Genomic DNA, 23,013 nt, shown 5'->3' with positions numbered 1-23,013 from the left:
AGCATCGACCAAGTGTGTTTGAACTGTGTCTTCATTCCACCTACTTCACATACAAGGGTCAGTTCTACAGGCAGAAACATGGGTGTGCCGTGGGCTCCCCAGTTTCACCCATCGTGGCCAATTTGTACGTGGAAGAAGTGGAAAAGAGGGCTTTGCGATCCTACCCTGGAACACCACCAAGCCATTGGTTCAGATATGTGGATGACACCTGGGTGAAAATCAAATCTCAGGACTTTCCACAATTCACAGATCACATTAACTCGGTGGACCGACACATCAAATTCACCAGGGAGGATATGAAAAGTGGCAGGTTAGCCTTCTTAGACTGAGATTTCCATCAGTAATGGGGGACATCTAAAAGCTGACGTGTACCATAAACCTACACATACGGATCAGTATCTAAGGTTTGACTCTCATCATCCACTGGAGCACAAACTGGGCGTCACCAGGACGCTACAACACAGAGCGAACACCATCCCCACTGACACAGCGGCCAGGGAGGCAGAAGAACATCAAGAAGGCCCTGAGTAAATGTGGTTATCCCAGCTGGACTTTTGTCAAAGCTGGAAAGGCTCCTAAAGAAAGCTCCAGCTGATCCAGGAGAGAAGGACAACCGCTGCCTAAGCGAAAACCTGTAGTGATCCCATATGTGTCAGGAGTATCGGAGCAGTTGAGACGCATTTTTAATAAACACTACATCTCTGTGGCTTTTAAACCCCAAAACACGCTGCACCAAAAACTGGTCCACCCCAAGGATCGGGTCCCCCGACACAAACAGAGTAACATAGTGTACGCTGTTAAGTGCCAGGAGGATTGCCAGGATTTATACATCGGGGAAACCAAACAACCTCTAGCGAAGCGGTTCCTAGTAGAATTCCTTGGAATTGTCAGTCTCTTGCCTATCGATTCTGCTGATCAGTTCTTGCGCTACAATGAGCTGATTTGTCAGAGGAGGAAAATAGTGGGGCAGTTTACAGCATGGATATGGACATTCATTTTATTTTTATTGCACAAAGGGACAAGCGTGTAATGCTGCATCCAGCACAGAAACAACTGTATTAAGTTGCTGACACAACTTTGGCTCTTTGCAAACACCTGCACAGATAGCATGCTAATTGTAAGCTAGCGAAAAACCCAGAGTGATGTCTGCTGAATGAATGCCGATCCCAGACCAGGACCACGGGGAAGTGGGCGGTCCTTTGTGAGCTGCAACTCAGGTAAGAAACAGCCTTTCTACCTTCTCAGGTTTCTACAGTAGAATCACCGTGGCGATCGCTTTGAAGTCTCTTTGTGCTGGGTTTCATCTTTGTTTTGTGCTGTTGGCTTTGATGCTAAAGATCATATGTGTGTCCTCATCAGGATTTGGATATGTGTTGGTGTGTGCAACTGTAGCCTCAGCTTTACAACATGCAATTAATTTGCACAAATGTAAAGTGGAGCTAGTGAGAACCCAGTGACAACCAATGAGAGAATTGATAAGCAATCGAATTGATAAGTAATATCGATAACAGAATCAGAATCCCTACATTCTTATTAATTACCATCTCTAGCCTTTACTACAGTTACCTCCACTTGTTATTTAGGAAATGAATGGACTGAAATCAGGTGACTTACTTGACCACGAAGAAATATCCAATTTCTCTGCCATGAGAAAGTTGTGTTGCTTTGCAGTATGATTTACATCATTATTCATTTGCACCATAAAGTGCTGTCCAATCCATTTTGCAGCATTTGTCTCAATCTGAGCAAGCAGTAAAGCCCTGTACACTTGAGAATTTATCCTACTACTTATATCAACAGTCACAACATTAATAATACTAAGGACCTGACTCTCTTGGTAAACCTATATGTGCATTCCATAACTCTGCCTTTATCGTGTTTGACAGATAATGTGGTGAGCTTTGAGATAATCCTTTGTTCCTTTCCTTCTTCAACCATTTTCATCCCATAATTATGTTAAAAGTTCATCTTGGTTTTAGCTCTCCAAGCTGGTCAGGGTCTTTTACATGTTTTCTGCCAAAGTTTTGCACCTTGTTACAGTTCCACAGAGTTCTGTGTGTTTTTGTGTGGATGCTTGCAAAGAGCTGATGTGTTAGCATATAATGTAGTTCAGCCTATGTCACAGTTTGCACTTTATCTTGTTTTGTCATGCAATAAAAATACAAAATCCTTTTCATATCTCTAGTCCTCAAAAGTTATAGACTGGTGTAAGTGCTCAGGAAAAAACGATATTTGATGTAATGACATCATTGTAACTGTATTGTCATTATTGAATTTAGTACGCTGAAACACTGCATTATTGAAAAATATTATGATCTAATGCACTACTTTGCAATGTGTTATTCTGTAATGTAGTACAACCAATATTGGCTCATTCATTTGACTAAGGTGTAGTTTCCTGACAGTCACAAGTTTCATAACATAAAATGGTTGTGATTACAATCACAATAGCACAAGAGTGCGAGTGCTCACAGAAACGACTTATAGTGCACAGAGAGAACCAATGATTCTGGTTTCACCTCCTGGAACTTGTTTTCTTCAGGCCAAAGACTGACCACTGGGCCTCTGTCCATCATCTTGACAATGTCTGACATGTTGATATACTTATCCAGCTCTATGACCTTCTCCATCCAGTGGATTTTTGTCATACCGTGGTCTGAAAACAACATTATATTCAGCTGGTTCACCATATTCATCTCCTGCAGCAAGCAAGCAAAACAAGAAGCACATGAAAACAAACCACATGACAGGAAAAATTGCAGAATCTGCAGTTGTAATGACAGTTATAGTGTTATTACTTTGATTTTGCTGTTGAGTTTCTGCATTGCAAGATCCAGTTGTTGCACAGCTGTTTTGACCTGACGAGAGTCTGGACCAAAGTGATGGCCCTCCACATCAATTTTCTCATAATATATTGCTGCCATGTCTGCTTGGTTTGAGCTAAGACACACACACACACACACACACACACACACACACACACACACACACACACACACACACACAGATTAAATGGTTAGTCATACACATTACAATAAAAGTTCCAGAAATGCAAATATAGATAAAACAAATACAAAACATATATGTAATGCGTGGATGTCATGGCTTCACACTCGGCCTCGGTCTTGTTCTACGACCTTCTCTAAGTGTTATTTTATTAAGTGCACCAAAAACTGTCACGGTCATCTTTGTCTCTTGTTGCACTGTCTGTTCTTCTGCTCTCTCTGTGATGTGTTTCTTACCCAGACTTATCTTAGCTTTGAATCAGCTCACTGTGCATCACCTAGGACTCTCACCTCTAGTCTCCTCATTCTGGATAAATGTGCCTTCCTACTTTCCACAACTGACACTGCATTCTAGTTACCTCAGACACCCATGTTCCAGTAGTAAAGTTAATAAAAGCAATGAAACACAGGCTCAAACTAATAAAATAAGGTGCTTACATTGTATGACATCTTATTGTGATGTGAGGTATACATTTTCTGTAACTGTCCTTATGTCAGTGAAGCTGCAACAGTTATTGGAGGAACTGTTCAGCTGTTAAGTGTTGCAGCGGACACTTGTGGTCATCGTAGCTGATGCAGACCTCATTCAGAAAGGACTGAGCTCAGTTGATGGAGGAACATAGGCAATGTGTTGATTCAAACTGGATTTAAATTGCAACAACAACAATAATGAATTCTGTCAGCAAACAACCGCTCCCTGTGCAAAACAGATCGTAAATAGATCGGATCTTCTATAGCTCTTTTCTATTGTACTAAGCACTCAAAGTGCTTTTCATAACTTGCCTCATTCGCCCATTCGTACAGCCAGTTTTTCTATCCAGCTAACATTTACACACATTGATATTCCAATGGAGGGCAATTTGGGGTTAGGGTTCGGGTATCTTGCCCAACGACGTGCAGACTGTTAGGGGTTGAATCACCAACCTTCTGTTAAGTACACTAAACAAAAATATAAACACTTTTGTTTTTGCTTCCATTTTTCATGAGCTGAATTCAAAGATCTGAAACATTTTCTACTTACACAAAAGAGCCATTACTCTCAAATACTGTTCACGAATCTGGGGGGAGCAGAAAACCAGTCAGTATCTGGTGTGGCCCAGCAGTAGTTCACCTCCACACCCATCTTAATCCAACCACACCCAAACTTTAGTTTACTTAGGAAGTGGATGCTTCAGACTCCTGGGTAGGCGTGGTGTTATTAAAACTCCGCTTCCATCTTTGGGCTTTCTTTTCTCAACATCTAATGTCTACTGAGCAGAAAGATGATGTCAGGACTGTGAGCTGCCGGGGGTCGAGCTAGAAGAGTGGCCACATTGCTTGAAGTGGGCCGAACTGGTATTCACAGTATGGACAGATCATAAAACCCTCTCCTACATATAGTCTGCTAAACGATTAAAGTCAAGAAAACTGTGTTGGTCTCTGTTCTTCAGTAGATTTAGCTTTTCCACCACTTACATCGAGGCTCTGAGGATGTAAAACCAGATGCTCTGTCTCATCAGTTTGAGTCAGAAAAGGAATCCATCAAACCAGAAAAATCTTTCCCTCCTAACTGTGTAGTAACTGTGTAGTAACTGTGTAGTAACTGTGTAGTAGGCACCCTCGAATGGGAAATAGAGGACACCTTCCAACAGGCCATGCAAACCAGTCCTGATCCAGGTAATTGGCCCCCCAACCATCACTCTTCTGCAGCCTCATCAAAGATCCACTGGGCCACCCTCGAGATAAGCAGAACACTCCTTTCTGTCAAATTGTATTTCCAATGTTCCTTTCTAGAGAAAGATGTAAGAGAATATATAGCAGCCTGTGTAATATGCTCCATAGTGAAAGCATTTCCCGGGCCCCCTCGGGTCTGTTGCAATCTCTCTCATCTCCCAGTAAATCTTGGTTTCATATTGCACTAGTCTGCCTGCCTCTAATAAAAAGACACTGATTGTTTCCATAATTTAAAGATTCTCCAGTCAGCCCCTTTCATTGAAAACTGGCCTCCTGGCCCAGACTGTTTTTGGCAGAGGTCCCCAATTTGTTTCACATGTGTGGAAAACAATCTGGCTGCCTTAGCAGCTACAGTCAGCTTATGTTCTGGTTCCACCCTCAAATGAATGATCAAACTGAGCAGCTTAACCAGGGACTAGAGGCCACTCTTCGCTGTCTGGTTATTAGTAACCCTTCCTCTTGGAGTTCCCAAACGTCCTGGAATGAGTATGCTCACAGGGCTCTTATTTTTCAAAGCATCCTTAGATTATCAACCACCCCTATTTTTCACATTAGAGGAGGAATTGGGAGTGCCCATCTGTGGAGGTGTGTGAAGACTAGAGCTGCACAGAAGCGCACAACAGACCAGATTTGTTGGGTGGCAGAGCGCTGGTGGACACTGGGCCCCCTCTGTAGTCAAGGTCAGAGAGTTTCTTTATCTTCTAGAGAAATTCCCTTCTCCAAGAAACTCGCTCCCTAGTACAATGGACCGTATGAAATTCAACCCATCACAAGCCCCATAACTGTCTGGTTAAAGCCACCTGCTTCTCTTAGAATTCATCTCATTTTTTTATGTCTCACAAATTAAATCACTCTCTTCCAGTCCCCTGTGTCCCGTCTTCCTTCTGAGTTTAATGTCTTTATGTCCACATTTCGCTGTACGTCGGTAAGGACTGGTTCATAGTGCAGATCCATTTCCCTGTTCTTGTTCTTGGTCTGTTCCTTTGCAGTCATCACCACCGTTCACCTGCCCACCCTCCTACAATTCATTCTAATATCACCTTTGGCACTGTGAACCTGGCAGTTCAAAGTTCAGTCAGAACTGAAGTTGAAGCCTTAATTAATGTGATAGCAGAAGTAAATCATGTTACCTTAAGACAGTTAGTGCATTTGTTATTGATGCTGTGAGATTTTTCTCTGAGGGGTTGTACACGTATTCCTCACAGAAAGATGGACGGACACCCAGAATCTCCACCTCACAGCCTGAAACATACATGAAATTACTCCATCATTTACAGGCACCTCTGTAAACAATTAACATACTATGATAGCCCATTACCTGTATGTCATATACTTGGTAATAATTGCTTTTATTATGTTGACCAGCAGCCATCAGAATGTATGTGTGTTGTTATTCTAACAAAAGAAATTATAGCAATTTCCCTTGATTGTCATTGTCCCAGGGTCTCTGAACCTGGGTTTTGTGTTTTTGGGGTTAAGAGTCTTTGTAGTTTTGTAATCTTTGTTTTTAGTTGGTTATCGTTCTGTTATTGCTGGAATTTAGCTTCATTATTCCCTTGTGTTTACTCGTCTTGTTTATTTTCTGATGGTTTGTATAAGTTGGTAACACTTTCTATTGCAACCTGCAACTAAGGCGCAAGTACCCTGTAATTACATGTAATGTCAGGTAACAAGTCAGGTTTTTACAGGAAACAATGAAATAATTGCACTGAAAGTACATGTATTTATTTATTTCCACATCTTCAGTACGCTATACTTTTCAGGGCATGGGCCATATTATGGAGTGACTTACTGAGTTGTGAGAACTGCTGTGGCTTCATGCTGAGAAAGAGCACTTCAGATGTGATGCTAGCTTTAAGAGTGTTGATGGAGAAGTGTAAAGAAAGCCAGAAGGAGCTGCACTGTGGATCTAGAGAATGGCTGGTGCAGTGCATGTATGAGGACAGTGAGACAGTGGTAAAGAAACCAACTCTAAGCCCGTTCTTATTCGCAGTGGTGACGGACAGATGAGGTCAGGTAGGTGTCTCAGAGGGGTTGCTGAGGACATTGGGATCTGTAGTGAGAGTAGGAATCTAGATGGAAGAGAGCCTAGAGAGGTGGAGGTATGCCCTCGAGAGAAGAGGAATGAAAGTCAGAACACGTGTGTGAAGTAGCAGCTGATTTCAGTCTGTGTGTCAGAGGATATGGACATTACTTTTATTTTCATTGCACAAAAGGATGAGAGCAAGATGTTAAAGTGGAGACTGCTCCAGGACAGAAACAACTGCATCATACTGTTAAACACAACTGCAGCTCTTCACAAGCACCCGCACAGACAGCATGGTAACGCTAAGCCAGCCAAGAACCCAGAGTGATGTTAAAGCTGACCCCAGACCAGCACTGTGATAAAGTTAGCCGCCATTTGCAGTGAAGCCAGGCGGTGCCGAACACAAAATTTCACAGCTTTAAAATTAATTTGTTTCATATGTTTTTCTTACGCATGTAAGAAAAATAATTAATAAATCACTGGATGTTATCACATTAAATAACAATTACATCCATACTTAACCCTCTGGGTTTGTTCAAAATCACGACCCTTTCAGCTTGTTCGTGGCCAAAAGTGGCCACCAACAGATTAGGTCTGTAATTTTTATTATTTTTATGGTTTTTTTGCCATTTTTTCTGCATAAAGCTTTTAACTAACTTCAGTTCTTTTCATAAATATAAAATAGTTATTACTTTTAAATTTTTAACCTTTTAAACACCAGTTTGTTTGTCCACTGCACTAGCTGGAAGACAACCTCAAATCTCACAATTTTATATAATTGCATTGCTACTGGAATTTCTTGTATTATTAATAGTAGAGTCTGGGGCATGTAATTGATTCACATCAACATTGATTATAATGCATTGTTATTTTTGTGCAGGGAGAGCAAAAACATAAAAAAAACTCCCTCTCAGCTTGTTCGTGGCCAAAAATGGCCACCCCCTGTTTACATTTACAAAATGCTATAAAATTAATATATATTAAAAAAAAATTCCACTTTCATTGACTTAATTTTTTAAATTGGCATCAATGCTGTTCATGAAAATCAAAATTCAGATTTTTAACCCTTTAAATACCAGTTAGATCACATAATCCTAGGAACTCATAAATAGAAAAAATCATAAAACCCCAATTTATTTCCAAATGAAACATACCATCTGATTTATTTTCTAACCATGGTGGAGGTTAGATGCGTAGCAATAATTAAAAATATCAATGAGTTTTATGCATCTTTGGGTTTTTTGTGCAGTGACAGAAAAACAAAAAAAATCCCTCTCAGCTTGTTCGTGGCCAAAAATGGCCACCCCCTGTTTACATTTACAAAATGCTATAAAATTCATATATATTAAAACATTTTTCTACTTTCATTGACTTGATTTTTTAAATTAGCTCCAGTCCTAGTCATGAAAACCAAAATATAATTCAAATTCAGAAATTATACCCTTTGAATACCAGTCAGATTACGTATTATTACTAAGTTTTGTGAGAAAATAGCAATAAAGTTCACATTTTTTAGCATATGAATGATGAAACCTAATATTTTTTTTATCATCATTGCAGGTCAGTACCAGTAACTGTAACAATGACTTATTTTTACTTTATTTTATTTTATTTTTCTTAGTGACTTTAGTATTTTTCACCCATTATGCAATTTTAATCAAATCAAATTGCTTTTATTTTTAAGCAGAGGAGTCTACAAACTACAAAGTAGATTCAGTCTTAACCATATACTATCATCACAACTGCTTACTAGGTTCATACTATGTGGAGCACTAAAACTAGCCTTTCTATCAAGTTGTTGGTAATCTACAGAACCAATGCAGAGACAAGCATGATATGACTCTACAAACAAACAAAAAAATGAGTAAACAGATTGAATGTGTTTCATTTTTGTTTCTTCTTTTAGTGACTGCTCCTGATCATGTGGTCCACTGTAAAGGTGTGCTATGAAATGAAAATGGAACCAACTTCCAGTTTGGATTCAGGAGACAGACACTATCTCTACTTTTAAGATTAGGCTTCAAACTTTCCTTTTTGCTAAAGCATATAGTTAGGGCTGGACCAGGTGACCCTGAATCCTCCCTTAGTTATGCTGCAATAGGTGTAGGCTGCCGGGGACTCCCATGATGCACTGGGTTCTTCATCACTCAGTACTCTCTGCACTGAATCGTACCTGTTATTAATCTCTGTCTCTCTTCCACAGCATGTCTTTATCCTGTCTTCCTTCTCTCACCCCAACCAATCACAGCAGATGGCCCCGCCCCTCCCTGAGCCTGGTTCTGTCGGAGGTTTCTTCCTGTTAAAAGGGAGTTTTTCCTTCCCACTGTCGCCAAAGTGCTTGCTCACAGGGGGTCATATGATTGTTGGGTTTTTGTCTGTATGTATTATTGTAGGGTCTACCTTATAATATAAAGCACCTTCAGGCGACTGTTGTTATGATTTCTGTATAAATAAAACTGAATTGAATTAATTGTGAATATTTTGATAAATTGAGAAAATATAAATCTCTACAAAGAAAATATACTCAGCTCAGATTTTAAATAACTTTTTACATTTAGACATTTGGATTATCACAGAAGTAGAAAACAGGTTTTGCTGGAAAAGTTACTGAAATATACTTTAAAATAAGGAGAGTGCATACAGTCTGCCCTCAGCCGAGCATGAGAGAAATAGAACTATTTAAGTCTATGATACTGCCTGTTTATCATATATGTTTAAGGTAACATTTTTTTGTTATTGGACTAAAAAAAAGTCGAAAAGAAAATTTCTAAAGAAGTTTCTTTGCAATTTTCACAAAACCCATCTGACAAAATGCCACCAAAAGTCACAGTACACTTTCTACCACACGTCCTGACACCTGTATCTCAAATCTGTGACACAACTTTCTATTCAAAATTTCAGGTAGAACAAGTTGTACAATAACTAGAAAAGAACATTTCTGAAGAAATTTTGAGTGTGCCTGTGTTACTAAGTGTGCTTCTGCTGAAGCTCTTGGCAGCAGAATTGTTTTTTGGCCAAGCGCCTTTGTTCCCTACTTATGCTTCTTTGCACACTTGCTCTTTCCCTCGGCCACTGGGTTCAAACAATGCTACTGGATATCTGAAGGCCTCTGGCAGCAAAGAGCTGCCACGTAACTTTTTAAGCAGCTTGCTTTTTGAATGCAGCCCTCCATAATGTTTAGGACAATGACATCATTTTTGTAGTTTTGCCTCTGGACACAGTTAAAATGCAGTGAAATAATCAAAATGTGATTGAAGTGCAGACTTTCAATTTGAATTTAAACAGGGCTTTACAGAAAAGTTTCATGAACTGTTTAAGAATTACATCCATTTATATACATATTCCCCTTTTTCAGGAAGTTCAGAATTAATGAGACAATTGACCGAGACTGATTCTTTTATCGTACTTACTGCACTTTTCTATTATTATTTCTTTTGTTTTTAAAACATGATTTATTATATCTGTGTAATTTATACGTGGGTCTTTTTTCATTGGGAGACAGAATGGATACAATAGTTAAACTGTTCAATCAAATATTTTATAAAACTCCTTGAATCAAACCAAAAAGTCTGTTCCACAAATCACATATTAAATGTTTGAGTTACAATCCACCGTGGTACAGAGGTGTGTCCCAAGTATCTGGATGGCATCATAGTTTTTATGCTATAACAATGTCTGGCAGTTGTAGGCGGCCATGAACACTGGCTGCAGTCATGTGTTCAATATGTTCAGACAATAGCACTGAAATAGTTCTACCACATTCATTACAGCTTAATGGAAGTTAAAGGTAAGGTGCTACAGCTAAATCTGCTTAATATTTGGGTGAAAACTCTTTGCAGTCCATGATCACATAAGTCTAGAACCAATGGATGTCACCAAATGTTGAGTTTTCTATTTTGCAGTGCTCGGCCACGACTTTATTGCCGTAGCTTTCAGTTGTCGTTACTTTACAGGTCTTTGAGCATATTGCTTTGTTTTTAACGACTGAAAAGTATGTTTTCTTTTGTTTTTTAGCTCAGATCAGCTGCCCGTCTAAGTCATTGAAGAATATCCCGTTTCTTTAATTCATTTTTCACTTGAACTTGCAAAATCTGTAAACACTAGTGATCAAGTTCCACTGGCAACTATACCAATATCCTCAGTCATTGAAATATAAAAATGTAATCAAAGTTAAGCTTTGAAAAGAAGTAAAATAAATGATTAAAACTTTACAGTGAGTTTGACCTTTAAGACCTTTTGTACTGCAAATCATAAAAACTATTCCCAGCTAACATTTCTTCATTCATCCATTTTCAACTTAATAAACAGTTTGTGTGCAAGAATATTTTTTTCTTTGTTTGTTTTTCATTTAAATTTTTCATAGATCCAAACCAGATGTAATATCCGAGTATGGCAGAACTGAATTGTTTCCTTCTATTTGCTGGGATATTTCCTGTTCAGACAGCTGTTTCATTTAACAGTATTACCTCCATTTTTTGTCTTAGCTTACCACTTCATATTTCACATGAATCCTATCAAAATCTTTGATGTTGTGCAAAATTCTCGAGTTGTTTACTGATATTTTGTGTAAGAGAAACCTGACTTTTACCTACTATAATTTTTAAGTACTCTTCAGGCTTTATGGAGGTATTTTAAAATTGTTTGGACATTAGCTGCTTTTAAAATAAATTTTCATTCTTGAAGATGAATATTTTGTTTTATGGAGTAATTAATCCTGATTTGATCCACCATGTGGCAGCAGCTTCATTGTCCAACATGACAATGATCCCAAACACACAGTAAAAACAAACCTCGATAGAAGAACACCTCAGAGTAACCTCGTGGAACCTTCCAGAAAACACGCTCAAAGCTGCCTACCAGTTTTCAGCTAACGACCCTGCATCAGTTTGGAAGGTCACCAGCCACAGAAGACCATCGACCCACACTGTGGAGAGGTAACAACTGGCTAACAATCCCAGTTAGCCTCCCCAGCCACGTAACATTTCCCCTGCCCTCCCCCACACCTATAAGGACATGTGAAAAAAGTTCCCTCCTGTGTCAAACAAGCCACAGTTTTCCCAAAAAAACCTTTAATGACTGCAGACCTGTCGTCTGACATCTCCAGTTAAGAGATGTTGACATCACATCCTCCCTACTAGCCCCCCTACAGTTTGTTTACTGGTCAAACAGGTCACTGGATGATAGTTTGAACATGTCAGTAGATCACAAACTTGACCTGACAGACAGGAAGTGGGAGGCGAGTACGGGATGACATCCGGAAAATCAGCAGTGGCACGCTCACAGGGGCAAAAAAGTGAAGTAGGCATAAAAAGGCATATTCTGTCATATTCTTGTGTCACTCCATTAAGTGGAAATGACTTCTATGTATTTTTAAGGTACACTTTATGCTAAATTTAACATGATGTCAGGAAGTTTGTAGACGTATTAAAATCAGTTTTATCAAGATGGTAAATGGACTGATTCTTATAAAGTGCTTTCGTACTCGATCTACACAACTTGATCATTCACCCATTCATTGTTTCTAAGCACGTCCTAGCTAACATTCACACTCTGATGGATGCATCGGAGAGCAGCATGGGGTTAATATCTTGCCCAAGGATACTTGGTATGATTGAACCACCAACCATCCAGTTAGTAGGTGACCTGTTCTCCACCTGAGCTACAGCCACAATCCTCAAGCTTCATTTAAAACAAAAAACCCAAAACAGCAATTTAAAAATCAGACAAATATTCTGATTAATTTGACAGACTGGTTGATGAGACTCAATGATATCATGATGATGATGATGATATCATAGTGACTAACAATCACAAGATCCAATACAGAAAATGTATAAAACAGATGTCAGTTGTTAGTAAAATCTTGATGACATAGGTAAAAAACCTGATCTGTGGGGCTGGGAGAGATGTTTGCACGGTTGCTCACTGTGATAAACCAGATTAAATGCTAATGACGTGTTAATCGTCTCCTACCTTTGCACCTATAACTAATTAACTAACTAATTAAATATTAGGTTGGACACTCTGTTGCAGGACATGTTGCATTTGGAGTGTTCCTTTCACAGCCAACATTTTTGGAGAAAGCATTAAAATGAATCACACAACGGAAATATACTAAGATTAGCAGCAGGAAAAACTCCCTTTTAACAGGAAGAAACCTCCGGCAGAACCAGGGAGGGGCGGGGCCATCTGCTGTGATTGGTTGGGGTGAGAGAAGGAAGACAAGATAAAGACATGCTGTGGAAGAGAGACAGAGATTAATAACAGATATGATTCAATGCAGAGAGGTCTATTAACACATAGTGAGTGAAGAAGAAACACCCAGTGCATCACGGGAATCCCCAGCAGCCTACACCTATTGCAGCGTAACTAAGGGAGGATTCAGGATCACCTGATCTATATTTACACCTGATTTAGATTTATAATAACTAATGATTAAACACAGAGTGGTGTATAAACACATAGTGAGTGAAGAAGAAACACCCAGTGCATCATGGGAATCCCCCAGCAGCCTAGACCTATTGCAGCGTAACTTAGGGAGGAGAAGGACAACCGCTGCCTAAGTGAAAACCTGTAGTGATCCCGTACGTGTCAGGAGTATCGGAGCAGTTGAGACGCATTTTTTCTAAACACCGGGTCTCTGTGGCTTTTAAACCCCAAAACACGCTGCGCCAAAAACTGGTCCACCCCAAGGATCGGGTCCCCCGACACAAACAGAGTAACATAGTGTACGCTGTTAAGTGCAGGAGGATTGCCAGGATTTATACATCGGGGAAACCAAACAACCTCTGCCGAAGCGGATGGCACAACACAGAAGAGCTACCTCGTCAGGCCAGGACTCTGCAGTCTATTTACACCTACAGGCCAGTGGACACTCTTTCAATGATGAGGATGTACACATCCTGGACAGGGAGGAACGCTGGTTTGAGGGCGGAGTCAAGGAGGCCATTTACGTGAAAAGGGAAAGACCATCTCTGAATGGAGGAGGGGGCCTAAGGGTACATCTGTCACCATCTTACAATGCTGTGATTGCAGCCATTCCCCAACTCTCTGTGAATGGTACTCATGGACATTGATCAGTGTTCTTTGATCAGTGGGTTTTGGTCAGTGGTTGTTGATCAATGGTCATGAGAATTTGCATAATTAAGATTAAGGAACTGACCTCCCAGCCCATTGTTCCTTCAGTGGGCTGGTTTCAGTCATTATGCAAATGTACTGTTTATAAGATTGAAACCTGCAGTCAGCTGAGACTGAAGAAGTCACTTGGATGATGATGAAACATTTCTCCCACAAAACGCTACGTCCAGATGAACAGAATCAACTTTTGGAGATTTCCTTACCTGGATGATTGAGCATGCATCAAGACATAGAATAAGGTGTTTGGTGCCCCTATTTGTGGCGCCTATACCAGCTGTCACAGAGAGAGAGGCATGCTACACCCTGGAAATTTTACCAGTCTGTCACAGGGCTGACATATACAGCCTTTTTTCACTTCAATCAGCTGGGCACGGCTCAACTCGGTTTTAGGTTTTCCATCAGGTGGTAGTACCTGGTAACAGGAATCTTTTCAGTACCTACTTAGTCAAGGCTCAAATCGATCTGAGGTGACCAGAAAATGTGACATCAACAGACTGCATGTTGCCAATCAGGTACTCAGTTGCGTCACTTGATAAGTCATGAAAGCGTCTCCTTCACGAAAATCAAAACTGCCATTTTTGGAACACTGGACCTTTGGCCACGTTGCTATAACGACCCCAAGCACATTAAGTGGTACTCAATGGTAATAAAAAACAACCAAAACCGCGTCAAGTCTAGTGGAGCTGCGTCCATTCGAGCCAAGTAGCTACTCGTGGAAAAGAGACAGTCAACCATTCATGCTTACATTTATACCTACAACCAGTTGAGAATCACAAATTAAACTAATCGTGTGCATGACTTTGGACTGTGGGAGAAAGCCACAGTGCCCAGAGAGAATCCACACAGAACACCACAGCACTAAGAGCCACACTGCTGTGCCCCCCCACAGGAGTGAACCTTTCTAAAGCAAACTGAAGGTTGTACCAATTCCATAAAGATCCAGAAAATCCAGAGAAAATAAAGCATGCATTTATTACTTATTACTTCTAGGCTGGACTATTTTTAATTTCTTGTCATGAGGCTTGAAAAGCCTCCCATTGATCCAGAAGACTGCAGCACAGTCACAGCCACCTCGGGGTGACAGGAGGTGAGTTATCACAGGCTTTTAAGAAATCACTGAGGTTTGGAGGAGGTGATAACAAATAGCTAATAGTGGCTACGGCTGCAGCCATTTACTGAGCAGATGAACTGGGCCTGAGCTGTTAACTTACTCTGATACCAGACTGGTTGAATTACTCAGATTCCTGAAGGCTGACGGCAGCCGTCCTTTCTTTACATGGACACAGGGTTTAAGTCTACAGGGGGGCATGCGGTGTACTAGACCATATTAATTTCAAGGCTTTCGTAACATTTTTTCAGATTAAAAGTGAAATAATATAAACTATTGAGTTAATTAAAGTGTATTAATATTTATAAATATAAAAATAAAGCTTTTAAATCTCCGAGACACTGATCTGAGGATTGTTAGGTTATTATTAATTAAAGTCTACGCCATTATAATGGCTGTTTTCAGCAGCATAAACAATAGTGAAGGTAAATCTTTTGTACCTTAGATTGTGTACATATCTTGTTTTATTTGACTTTGACTGTACTTAAGATGATTTACATATTTTTGCATTTATGAAAATCTTTTCTTAAAAAAATTCGATTTCAATGACAGCACGTCCATACAAGGGTTCCTTTGTTTTCTTTTAACCATGTATGCAGTTAAACCTTAAAACATTGCAATGTCTAAAATAGAAACCAACGAAAGATGTTTTTTTCTCATTTGAATATTTATTATCACTCAATAATCAGACGAAAGCATTTCTTATCCGATTACTCGATTACTTGACGGAATAATTGATACTTAATCAATAGTTGCAGCCCTATTTTGGCCACCAAAACTGTAAACACTGATAAATGCTACTTTTAGCTAATGTGAAATTTGCAAAAAACAGCTTGCCATTGCATTTCCACTTACCACCTTAACACACAGACAACTTCAGATAGAATGAGTTTTCACATTGATCGTGTGCACGTACCTGGCCAGTAGTACATGAAAACCTTCCTTCCCAGCTTCTGCAAGGTGACCCACAGTGGTTCTGACCCATCCCACCAAATTGGCAATCGGCTGTCAGGATTGGTCCCAATTAGGAATTCTTTCTTGGAGACTTCATCCCACATGTAGTTTCCAGTCATCTGATGAATATCACAATGACGGCCTAACAATAAGAACAATAATAATAAAAAGTAACATTACTGAAAAAAGGACTGTTGCTGAAGTGCAACAAGGCTTTTGCACTTTAGAAAGCATTACACTGTATGCAAGACAAAAGTTGCCCCACTGCTCAGAGCACATCACTTTGTAAATCATTATTAAACCCATAAAAACCTTTGTTGTATATGATAGTTCTGCTGCCTGGAGCAAGGCCTGTAATCCTAGAGAACCCCACAGAGGAACCTACGGGTTCTCTAGTTCCTGTGTTACAGTGATCATCATGTGCTCAGGCAATAATATGGATTGGCTCACAGAGCCACAGGAAACATTTAGTGTACACATTACCGGCTGCAATACTGAAATATTTTCTCCCAAAATAACTTTAAATAAAAATATCAGGTAAAGAATAATTTAATGAAATTAAACATTTTCAGAATAGTTTCACCTCAATGTCCCAGTACCTCAAATTACAAAGATGGGTCGGCCCTACAAACACTGACAGCAGCTCATTGGTTCATTTTCATTACTCACACTGGATTGTCCAATCAAATCTCTTAATGCCACTAGGCCCTCCTCTACCTTTACTGTGCCCCCCTCGGACTGCCTGCTACTCCAGATCACAAGTAACTGCATATCCAGCCGTACCCTGAACACACTGACAACCTTCTTCCTCTCTTACAGACGCTCCTTGATAGCCAGTCATGTTTAGCTCCGCTCAGATTCTTTTATCACCACACAAACTTCACCTTTTTAAATAAACAGCTTAACCTGTAATCATGACAGAACAATCTGGCCACCCTCTGGACCCAGACTTGACCTACTTCTATAACCTGTTAAGAGGCCGTGTTAGGTGAACACAAGTCTTCAGGCCCCTGGTTCAGCAAGCAATAATAATAATATTAATGACTTAGATTTGTATAGTATAATGTATTTATCTTTCAAGAAACCCAAAGATGCTTTACAACAGTATAAATAAACAAAAACAAGGCTAAAGGTTCAAGGTTTTGAGAAGTTTCTTCTCCAGTGACGGGGCTCATATGAGGGTGAGGGGCCGCCACACTGAAGGCTCTGTCCCCAAAGGGATGGAGGTGGGTGTGGGGGACAGAAAGCAGACCCGTAGCTGAGGATGCAGCAACCGAGACTGTGTGTATGGGTGCAGCAGAGGTACTGAGGGGCCAGGGCATTGAGGGATTTGTAAGTGAGAAGAAGGATTTTGTAAGTAATGCGGGACTTGAGCAGGAGATAGTGGAGATTTCTGAGGGTGGAGATGATGTTTCCAGAGCTTAGTGCCTTATAGAAGCCTGGAGGAGCACTGGACATACTGGAGCTGCTCCATTATAGTTATCAAGCCAGGTGGTGACAAGGGCATGGATGAAGGTTTCTGCTGCAGTTAGTGAGTGATGGCTGAAGTCAAGAGATGTTTCTTCATCATCATCATCTTCTTCTTCTTCTTCATCTGGAGTAGGGCCACAACGAGAGCTCTGTTAGTCGACATCCATATTTGATTTCGTGCAGACAGTTGGCAAGTCGTTGCTTGGTGATCGATGGTTAACATACTACAGGCCATTCACACTAGATTTGCTTCCAACTCCCAAAGATCCAGTTGCTGTTAGCTGGTACACTTTCTTGTGTTGCATGCAACTCTTAGCAACCAAGTTGATCTCCCTTTCTCAGCTTACTTGACTCAGGGCAGTGCTTCTCAATTGTTTTCTGTTACGCCCCCCTCAGGAAGAAGAAAACATTTCACGACGCCCACTCTCCCCCACGACTATAAATAGTATCACTGTCTATAAAATGGTTATTATAAGTACATCTTGAGGGTTTGTTTGATGCACTTCATACCTCCTGCTCTGTGCTGTGGACTGGACTAGAAAGAGAGAGCAGATTTCTCCTGTATTGGCTTCCCTTCATTGGCTTCCTGTTAAATCCAGAATTCAAAATCCTGCTCCTCACATACAAGGTCTTAAATAATCAGGCCCCATCTTATCTTAATGACCTTGTAGTACCATATCACCCTATTAGAGCACTTGGCTCTCACACTGCAGGCTTACTTGTTGTTCCTAGAGTATTTAACAGTAGAATGGGAGGCAGAGCCTTCAGTTTTCAGGCCCCTCTTCTGTGGAACCAGCTTCCAGTTTGGATTCAGGAGACAGACACTATCTCTACTTTTAAGATTAGGCTTCAAACTTTCCTTTTTGATAAACCTTAGAGTTATGGCTGCATCAGATGACTCCGAATCCAGCCTTAGTTATGCTGCAATAGACTAAAGACCCTTTCACATCAGATGCGGCATGCGCTGCACTCACCTCTAGCAGGACCCAAAATTTGTGCTGCACTGGCGGCTGTGCTCCGCTTGTACGTCATTTTTTGCGGCCGCTCTAAGTGTACTGGATATGACTTTATATCGTCTATGAGAGTTTGTGTTTTATTGTGTGCAGATGTTTAATTAAAAAAACATGTACAGCTCATTCATAAAGAAGAAAGCTTTGTAACTATCCCCACTAGTGAAGAGTGTGACATTTCCACACCCCTGAGGTCTGCAGAGCTGTTGTAAAGGCTCTGGAGGTCCCTTTATATGCACTTAAACTTCTGTCAAAAAGTTCACCGAACTCGGATACGCACAGAGTGGTTTCCTTTATCATGTGGTTGAACTTCGCACAGCTGTAGGCTTTGTTTCTGTTGGTCGTGTGAAGGTACGTCGCAATGCACAGCGGTCAAAGGTCAACCGGTTTGAACTCGGCATGTGCAAGTACTCCTCGTTACGCTGTGCTTTGCTGAGCACAACAGGAAACCTTTATTGCGTGGCGCAAGCAATAGAAATGAATGGGTTTCAGAGCGCACATGCTGCGTCCTTTTATTACAGGCCCTTTCATTAGGGCACAGCTAGGGTTTCCCATGATGCACTGAGGGTTTCTCCTTCTCTCACACCTTTAGCACTGTCGCTAAAGTGCTTGCTCAGTTGTCTGATTGTTGGGGTTTCTTTGTATCGGGTTATTATAAACGGTAAAAAGGTAAATGGTCTGTATTTGTATAGCGCTTTACTTAGTCCCTATGGACCCCAAAGCGCTTTACACTACATTCAGTCATTCACCCATTCACACACTGGTGATGGCAGCTACATTGTAGCCACAGCCACCCTGGGGCGCACTGACAGAGGCGAGGCTGCTGGACACTGGCGCCACCGGGTCCTCTGACCACCACCAGTAGGAAACAGGTGAAGTGTCTTGCCAAAGGACACAACGACCGAGACTGTCCGAGCCGGGGCTCGAACCGGCAACCTTCCGATTACAAGACGAACTGCCAGCTCATGAGCCATGATCGCCTCTATTATAGCGTTTTAATCTTACAATATTAAGCGCCTTGAGATTTGGCGCTACATAAATTGAATTGAACTGTTTAATTGACTGTAACATGTAATATGAAATATGTATCGTAGACTTAAAGGTGGGTATTCGCCGGTGCGTGCCATAAGAGAGTGTGTGAGCTGTGTTTGTGCTGACAATGACAATGACTATCTTTAAAAGTCTTTTAAAAGTAATATATTACTTATTACTTTTATTGATAGTAATGCAGTATGTTACTCAATTATTTGCAGAGAAAGTTACCTGTTTCACCCCTTGTTACATTACTTTCTCACTACTCTGTAAAATTACCTGGAATGCATTGTCACAAGTTAACAATATATACCTTATAGTCCCACACACCAACACAATTCCCTACCCTCATGAAGTATTTACATATGCACAAAATCAAAGAAACCCAAAGCAAACATCAAGTGTAAAGAAACTTCAGAACAGTTACCACAGTCACTGTGCTGTAGAAACACCAAGAAACAGAGGCTACAGCGCTACAAGCCTTTTGTTAGGTTGAGGTCTGGCTGCTGGTCTGGGGTTCACATACACTAGACTGTATTATCACTCCAAGTTCTTGGCTTATTTTCTGTTAGTGTGTTTATGTGGATGCTTTCTGAAGTTCTGTTATCCATATGAAATGAGGCTGTTTCAGTCCTGGACACAGTTTGCATTTTACCGTCGCACTCTTGTCCCCTCCTGCTCCCCAAAACAGAGACTACAAGCCCATTATCATTAATGGAGCTCCAGTGGAGAGGGTGCAGTCCTTCAAGTATCTCGGTGTCCACATCTCCTCAGACCTGACATGGTCTGCCCACACTCAGGTCCAGACCAAAAAGGCGAGGCAGCACCTGTACCACCTACGACAACTGAGGAAGTTCAGGGTCTCTCCAGAGATCCTCAGGACTTTCTATACAGGCGCTGTGGAGAGCATCCTCACACAGAACATCACATCCTGGTATGGAAACAGCTGTGTCAAGGATAAAAAAGCTCTTCAGAGAGTGATCCGTATGGCAGAACGCTGCTGCAGAACGCTGCTGCAGAACTGCTCTCCCTTCCCTACAGGACATTTACGTCAGGACTTGCTGGACTAGAGCAACTCAGATTTTGAAGGACCTGTCCCATCCCAGCAACGAACTGTTCCAGCTTCTGAAATCAGGCAGAAGGTTCTCCACCATCCGAAGAAGAACAGAGAGGCTCAAGACGAGTTTTTATCCTCAGGCCATTCGTGTGTTGAATCAGCCCCCCTCCCCCCCCATCATCCATAAGTGACTGAGACAGGACTCATTACCACATCCTCATATCATCCTGATCCTTCTGGCCTCACTACAGCACAAGACACTTTAACACCCTTCCCATGCAATGTACACAAGCTGTAAATTGTTTTATTATTTTATTTCTATTTATATAATGTACATAACTCACCCACTTGCTGCACATAATGTCCTCTTTGTATATACTCATTCACTGTATATAAAGTTCTGTCTGTCTCTCTCTTTTTTCTTTGCACAGTCGAGGAGCGTATCAGGTCACATTTCACTGCGTGTTATGTGTAATCAGAAGGTTGCCGGTTTGAGCCCTGGCTCGGACAGTCTCGGTCGTTGTGTCCTTGGGCAAGACACTTCACCCGTTGCCTACTGGTGGTGGTCAGAGCGCCCGGTGGCGCCAGTGTCCGGCAGCCTCGCCTCTGTCAGTGCGCCCCAGGGCAGCTGTGGCTACAATGTAGCTTGCCATCACCAGTGTGTGAATGGGTGGATGACTGAATGTAGTGTAAAGCGCTTTGGGGTCCTTAGGGACTAAGTAAAGTGCTATACAAATACAGACCATTTACCATTTATACCTGTATAACCACGCATGTGACAAATAAAGAATCTTGCATCTTGAAAGCTGTAGCTCACTCCACCATGCCAAGAGTTCTGGCAAACAAAAAATGTAACTGCTCTGGATTTGAGCATATTACAGTTCTACTGTTGTATAAATGATAGAAAATTACAATAACATTGCATACAGTCTCCAAAATTGTCTTGTAATTTTGTATTACATTTTTCTTCTGTTATACTCTCTTAATTATTGTAACAAATTCAAATTATTTATTTAAACAAAAGTTAATTTTTTTGAGTTAAAATTATTTATGGGCAACCAAATATTTATGTTTTAACAATTTATATTTGTGTGTTACTTTAAGGTACACAAAACGCATCGAGACATATTTTTTTCTGTTTTGTATAAAAAAATCAACAGATGCAGAGACTGCATCAGATATTTAATGGCAGATTTACACATTTACAATATCAGTATTGGTCATAAACTTTGTACCGTGTGTATCCCTGAATATTTCCTGTTCTCTTATACAGCACAACCCAAAACTCATCAGTATTGTGATTTTTAAATCTCCTCTGTGTGGATTGAAGCCTTTTGATGTGCCATGTTTAGATAGTTAACTTCAGTTATTAAATATTATACAATTAAACTAACTGCAGACAGACTTTCTTTTTAAATTATTTAGACAGTATAAAGCTGTGAATTGATGTTGCTGATGTTTAACTAGGCAGTCAGAGATTACAGAGAAGTCACTTATTATCAGTTAAGCATTACCAGCAGCCCAACTTAAAAAGAAAGCATCAAAACAGCTTTGAAGAAAATAAGACAATGAGCTTCCACAGTCTGTGAGCAGGCAGTCCCCGCTGAAATCGTAGGGAAGTTCATCTTTCCCCTCTGTTCTGAACACAAACTGTTCCCGTCAGGAGGCTGACTTAGGATGCAAAGCTTGAAACTATCCCAGCCGCCATTACACTGCTGGACCAACACAGGAATGTGCAAATCGCACACTGACTCTAATGACTAATGTGTCGTGTAGACGACTGGATTTTAATCACCTACTTTTTCTATTTACGTGTTTTTTGTTGTCCTCTCACGGCCTCAAAGTTAATGAGCTTTTATGTATAATTAAAAGGCCTCTCAACGATTTAGTGTAACTTTTATGTTCTTGGGTTTTATGTTTTACATGTTTTACAAGTTTTACATGTCCGGGTAATTAGATCTGGTTGTTTAGGACCTAAAACGTTTTTCCCAGCTTATTAAATCAAACGTATTTGATTTGATCAGCTGGGAGTTACACTTAATGTCTTCTTAAAATATCAGTTATTGTGTTAGAAGCTACAGAGACACATAAAGAGACGGATTACCTGTCATCAAGGAATAATAATTAGGGTATGACAAGCTTGGGAAGTCCGGCGTTAAGTGGTCAACCTTCACACCATTTTCCACAAGCTCACGAAATCCGGGTAAATCGTGCAGATCATCCATGTAGTCGTAGCGGAATCCATCGATCAAAAACACGAGTAACGGGTGAGCCTCGACACCCAGCTGTCCTGCGTCAAACAGCAGCAGCAGCAGCAGCAGAAAGGTACGAGGGCAGTACGCAGAAGTCTTTCTGCTGGACATGACATTAACGCATGATCTGCTTCTCTGTCTAAAACTTTATGGTAGAGGGAGTTTACTCCTGTGCCACAGCAGGCAGCAGCTACGAAAGGTTTCTCAGTGCGCACTCGATGAGAACCTGTTGGCTGTGCCGATCACTCA

The 23,013-nt window shown here is 40.8% G+C and overlaps 1 protein-coding gene across 1 annotated transcript in view; it reads right to left on the bottom strand.

The window, feature by feature from the left end:
* enpp6 (ectonucleotide pyrophosphatase/phosphodiesterase 6) overlaps positions 1-23,013 on the bottom strand; it is a 37,783-nt gene extending 14,770 nt beyond the window's left edge. The window contains exons 1-5 of the mRNA XM_063498622.1: positions 22,617-23,013; positions 15,906-16,085; positions 5,849-5,960; positions 2,799-2,940; positions 2,520-2,699 (exon numbers count right to left, since the gene is read on the bottom strand). Coding sequence (XP_063354692.1) covers positions 2,520-2,699; positions 2,799-2,940; positions 5,849-5,960; positions 15,906-16,085; positions 22,617-22,875 — 873 coding nt within the window. The 5' untranslated portion in view covers positions 22,876-23,013. The remainder of the gene's footprint in view (positions 1-2,519; positions 2,700-2,798; positions 2,941-5,848; positions 5,961-15,905; positions 16,086-22,616) is intronic.

Source organism: Pelmatolapia mariae, linkage group LG2 (genome assembly GCF_036321145.2).
Source record: "Pelmatolapia mariae isolate MD_Pm_ZW linkage group LG2, Pm_UMD_F_2, whole genome shotgun sequence".
Lineage (NCBI taxonomy): Eukaryota > Metazoa > Chordata > Actinopteri > Cichliformes > Cichlidae > Pelmatolapia > Pelmatolapia mariae.
The sequence above is the reverse complement of the archived record's forward strand: the minus strand, read 5'-3'. Positions and strand labels throughout refer to the sequence as shown.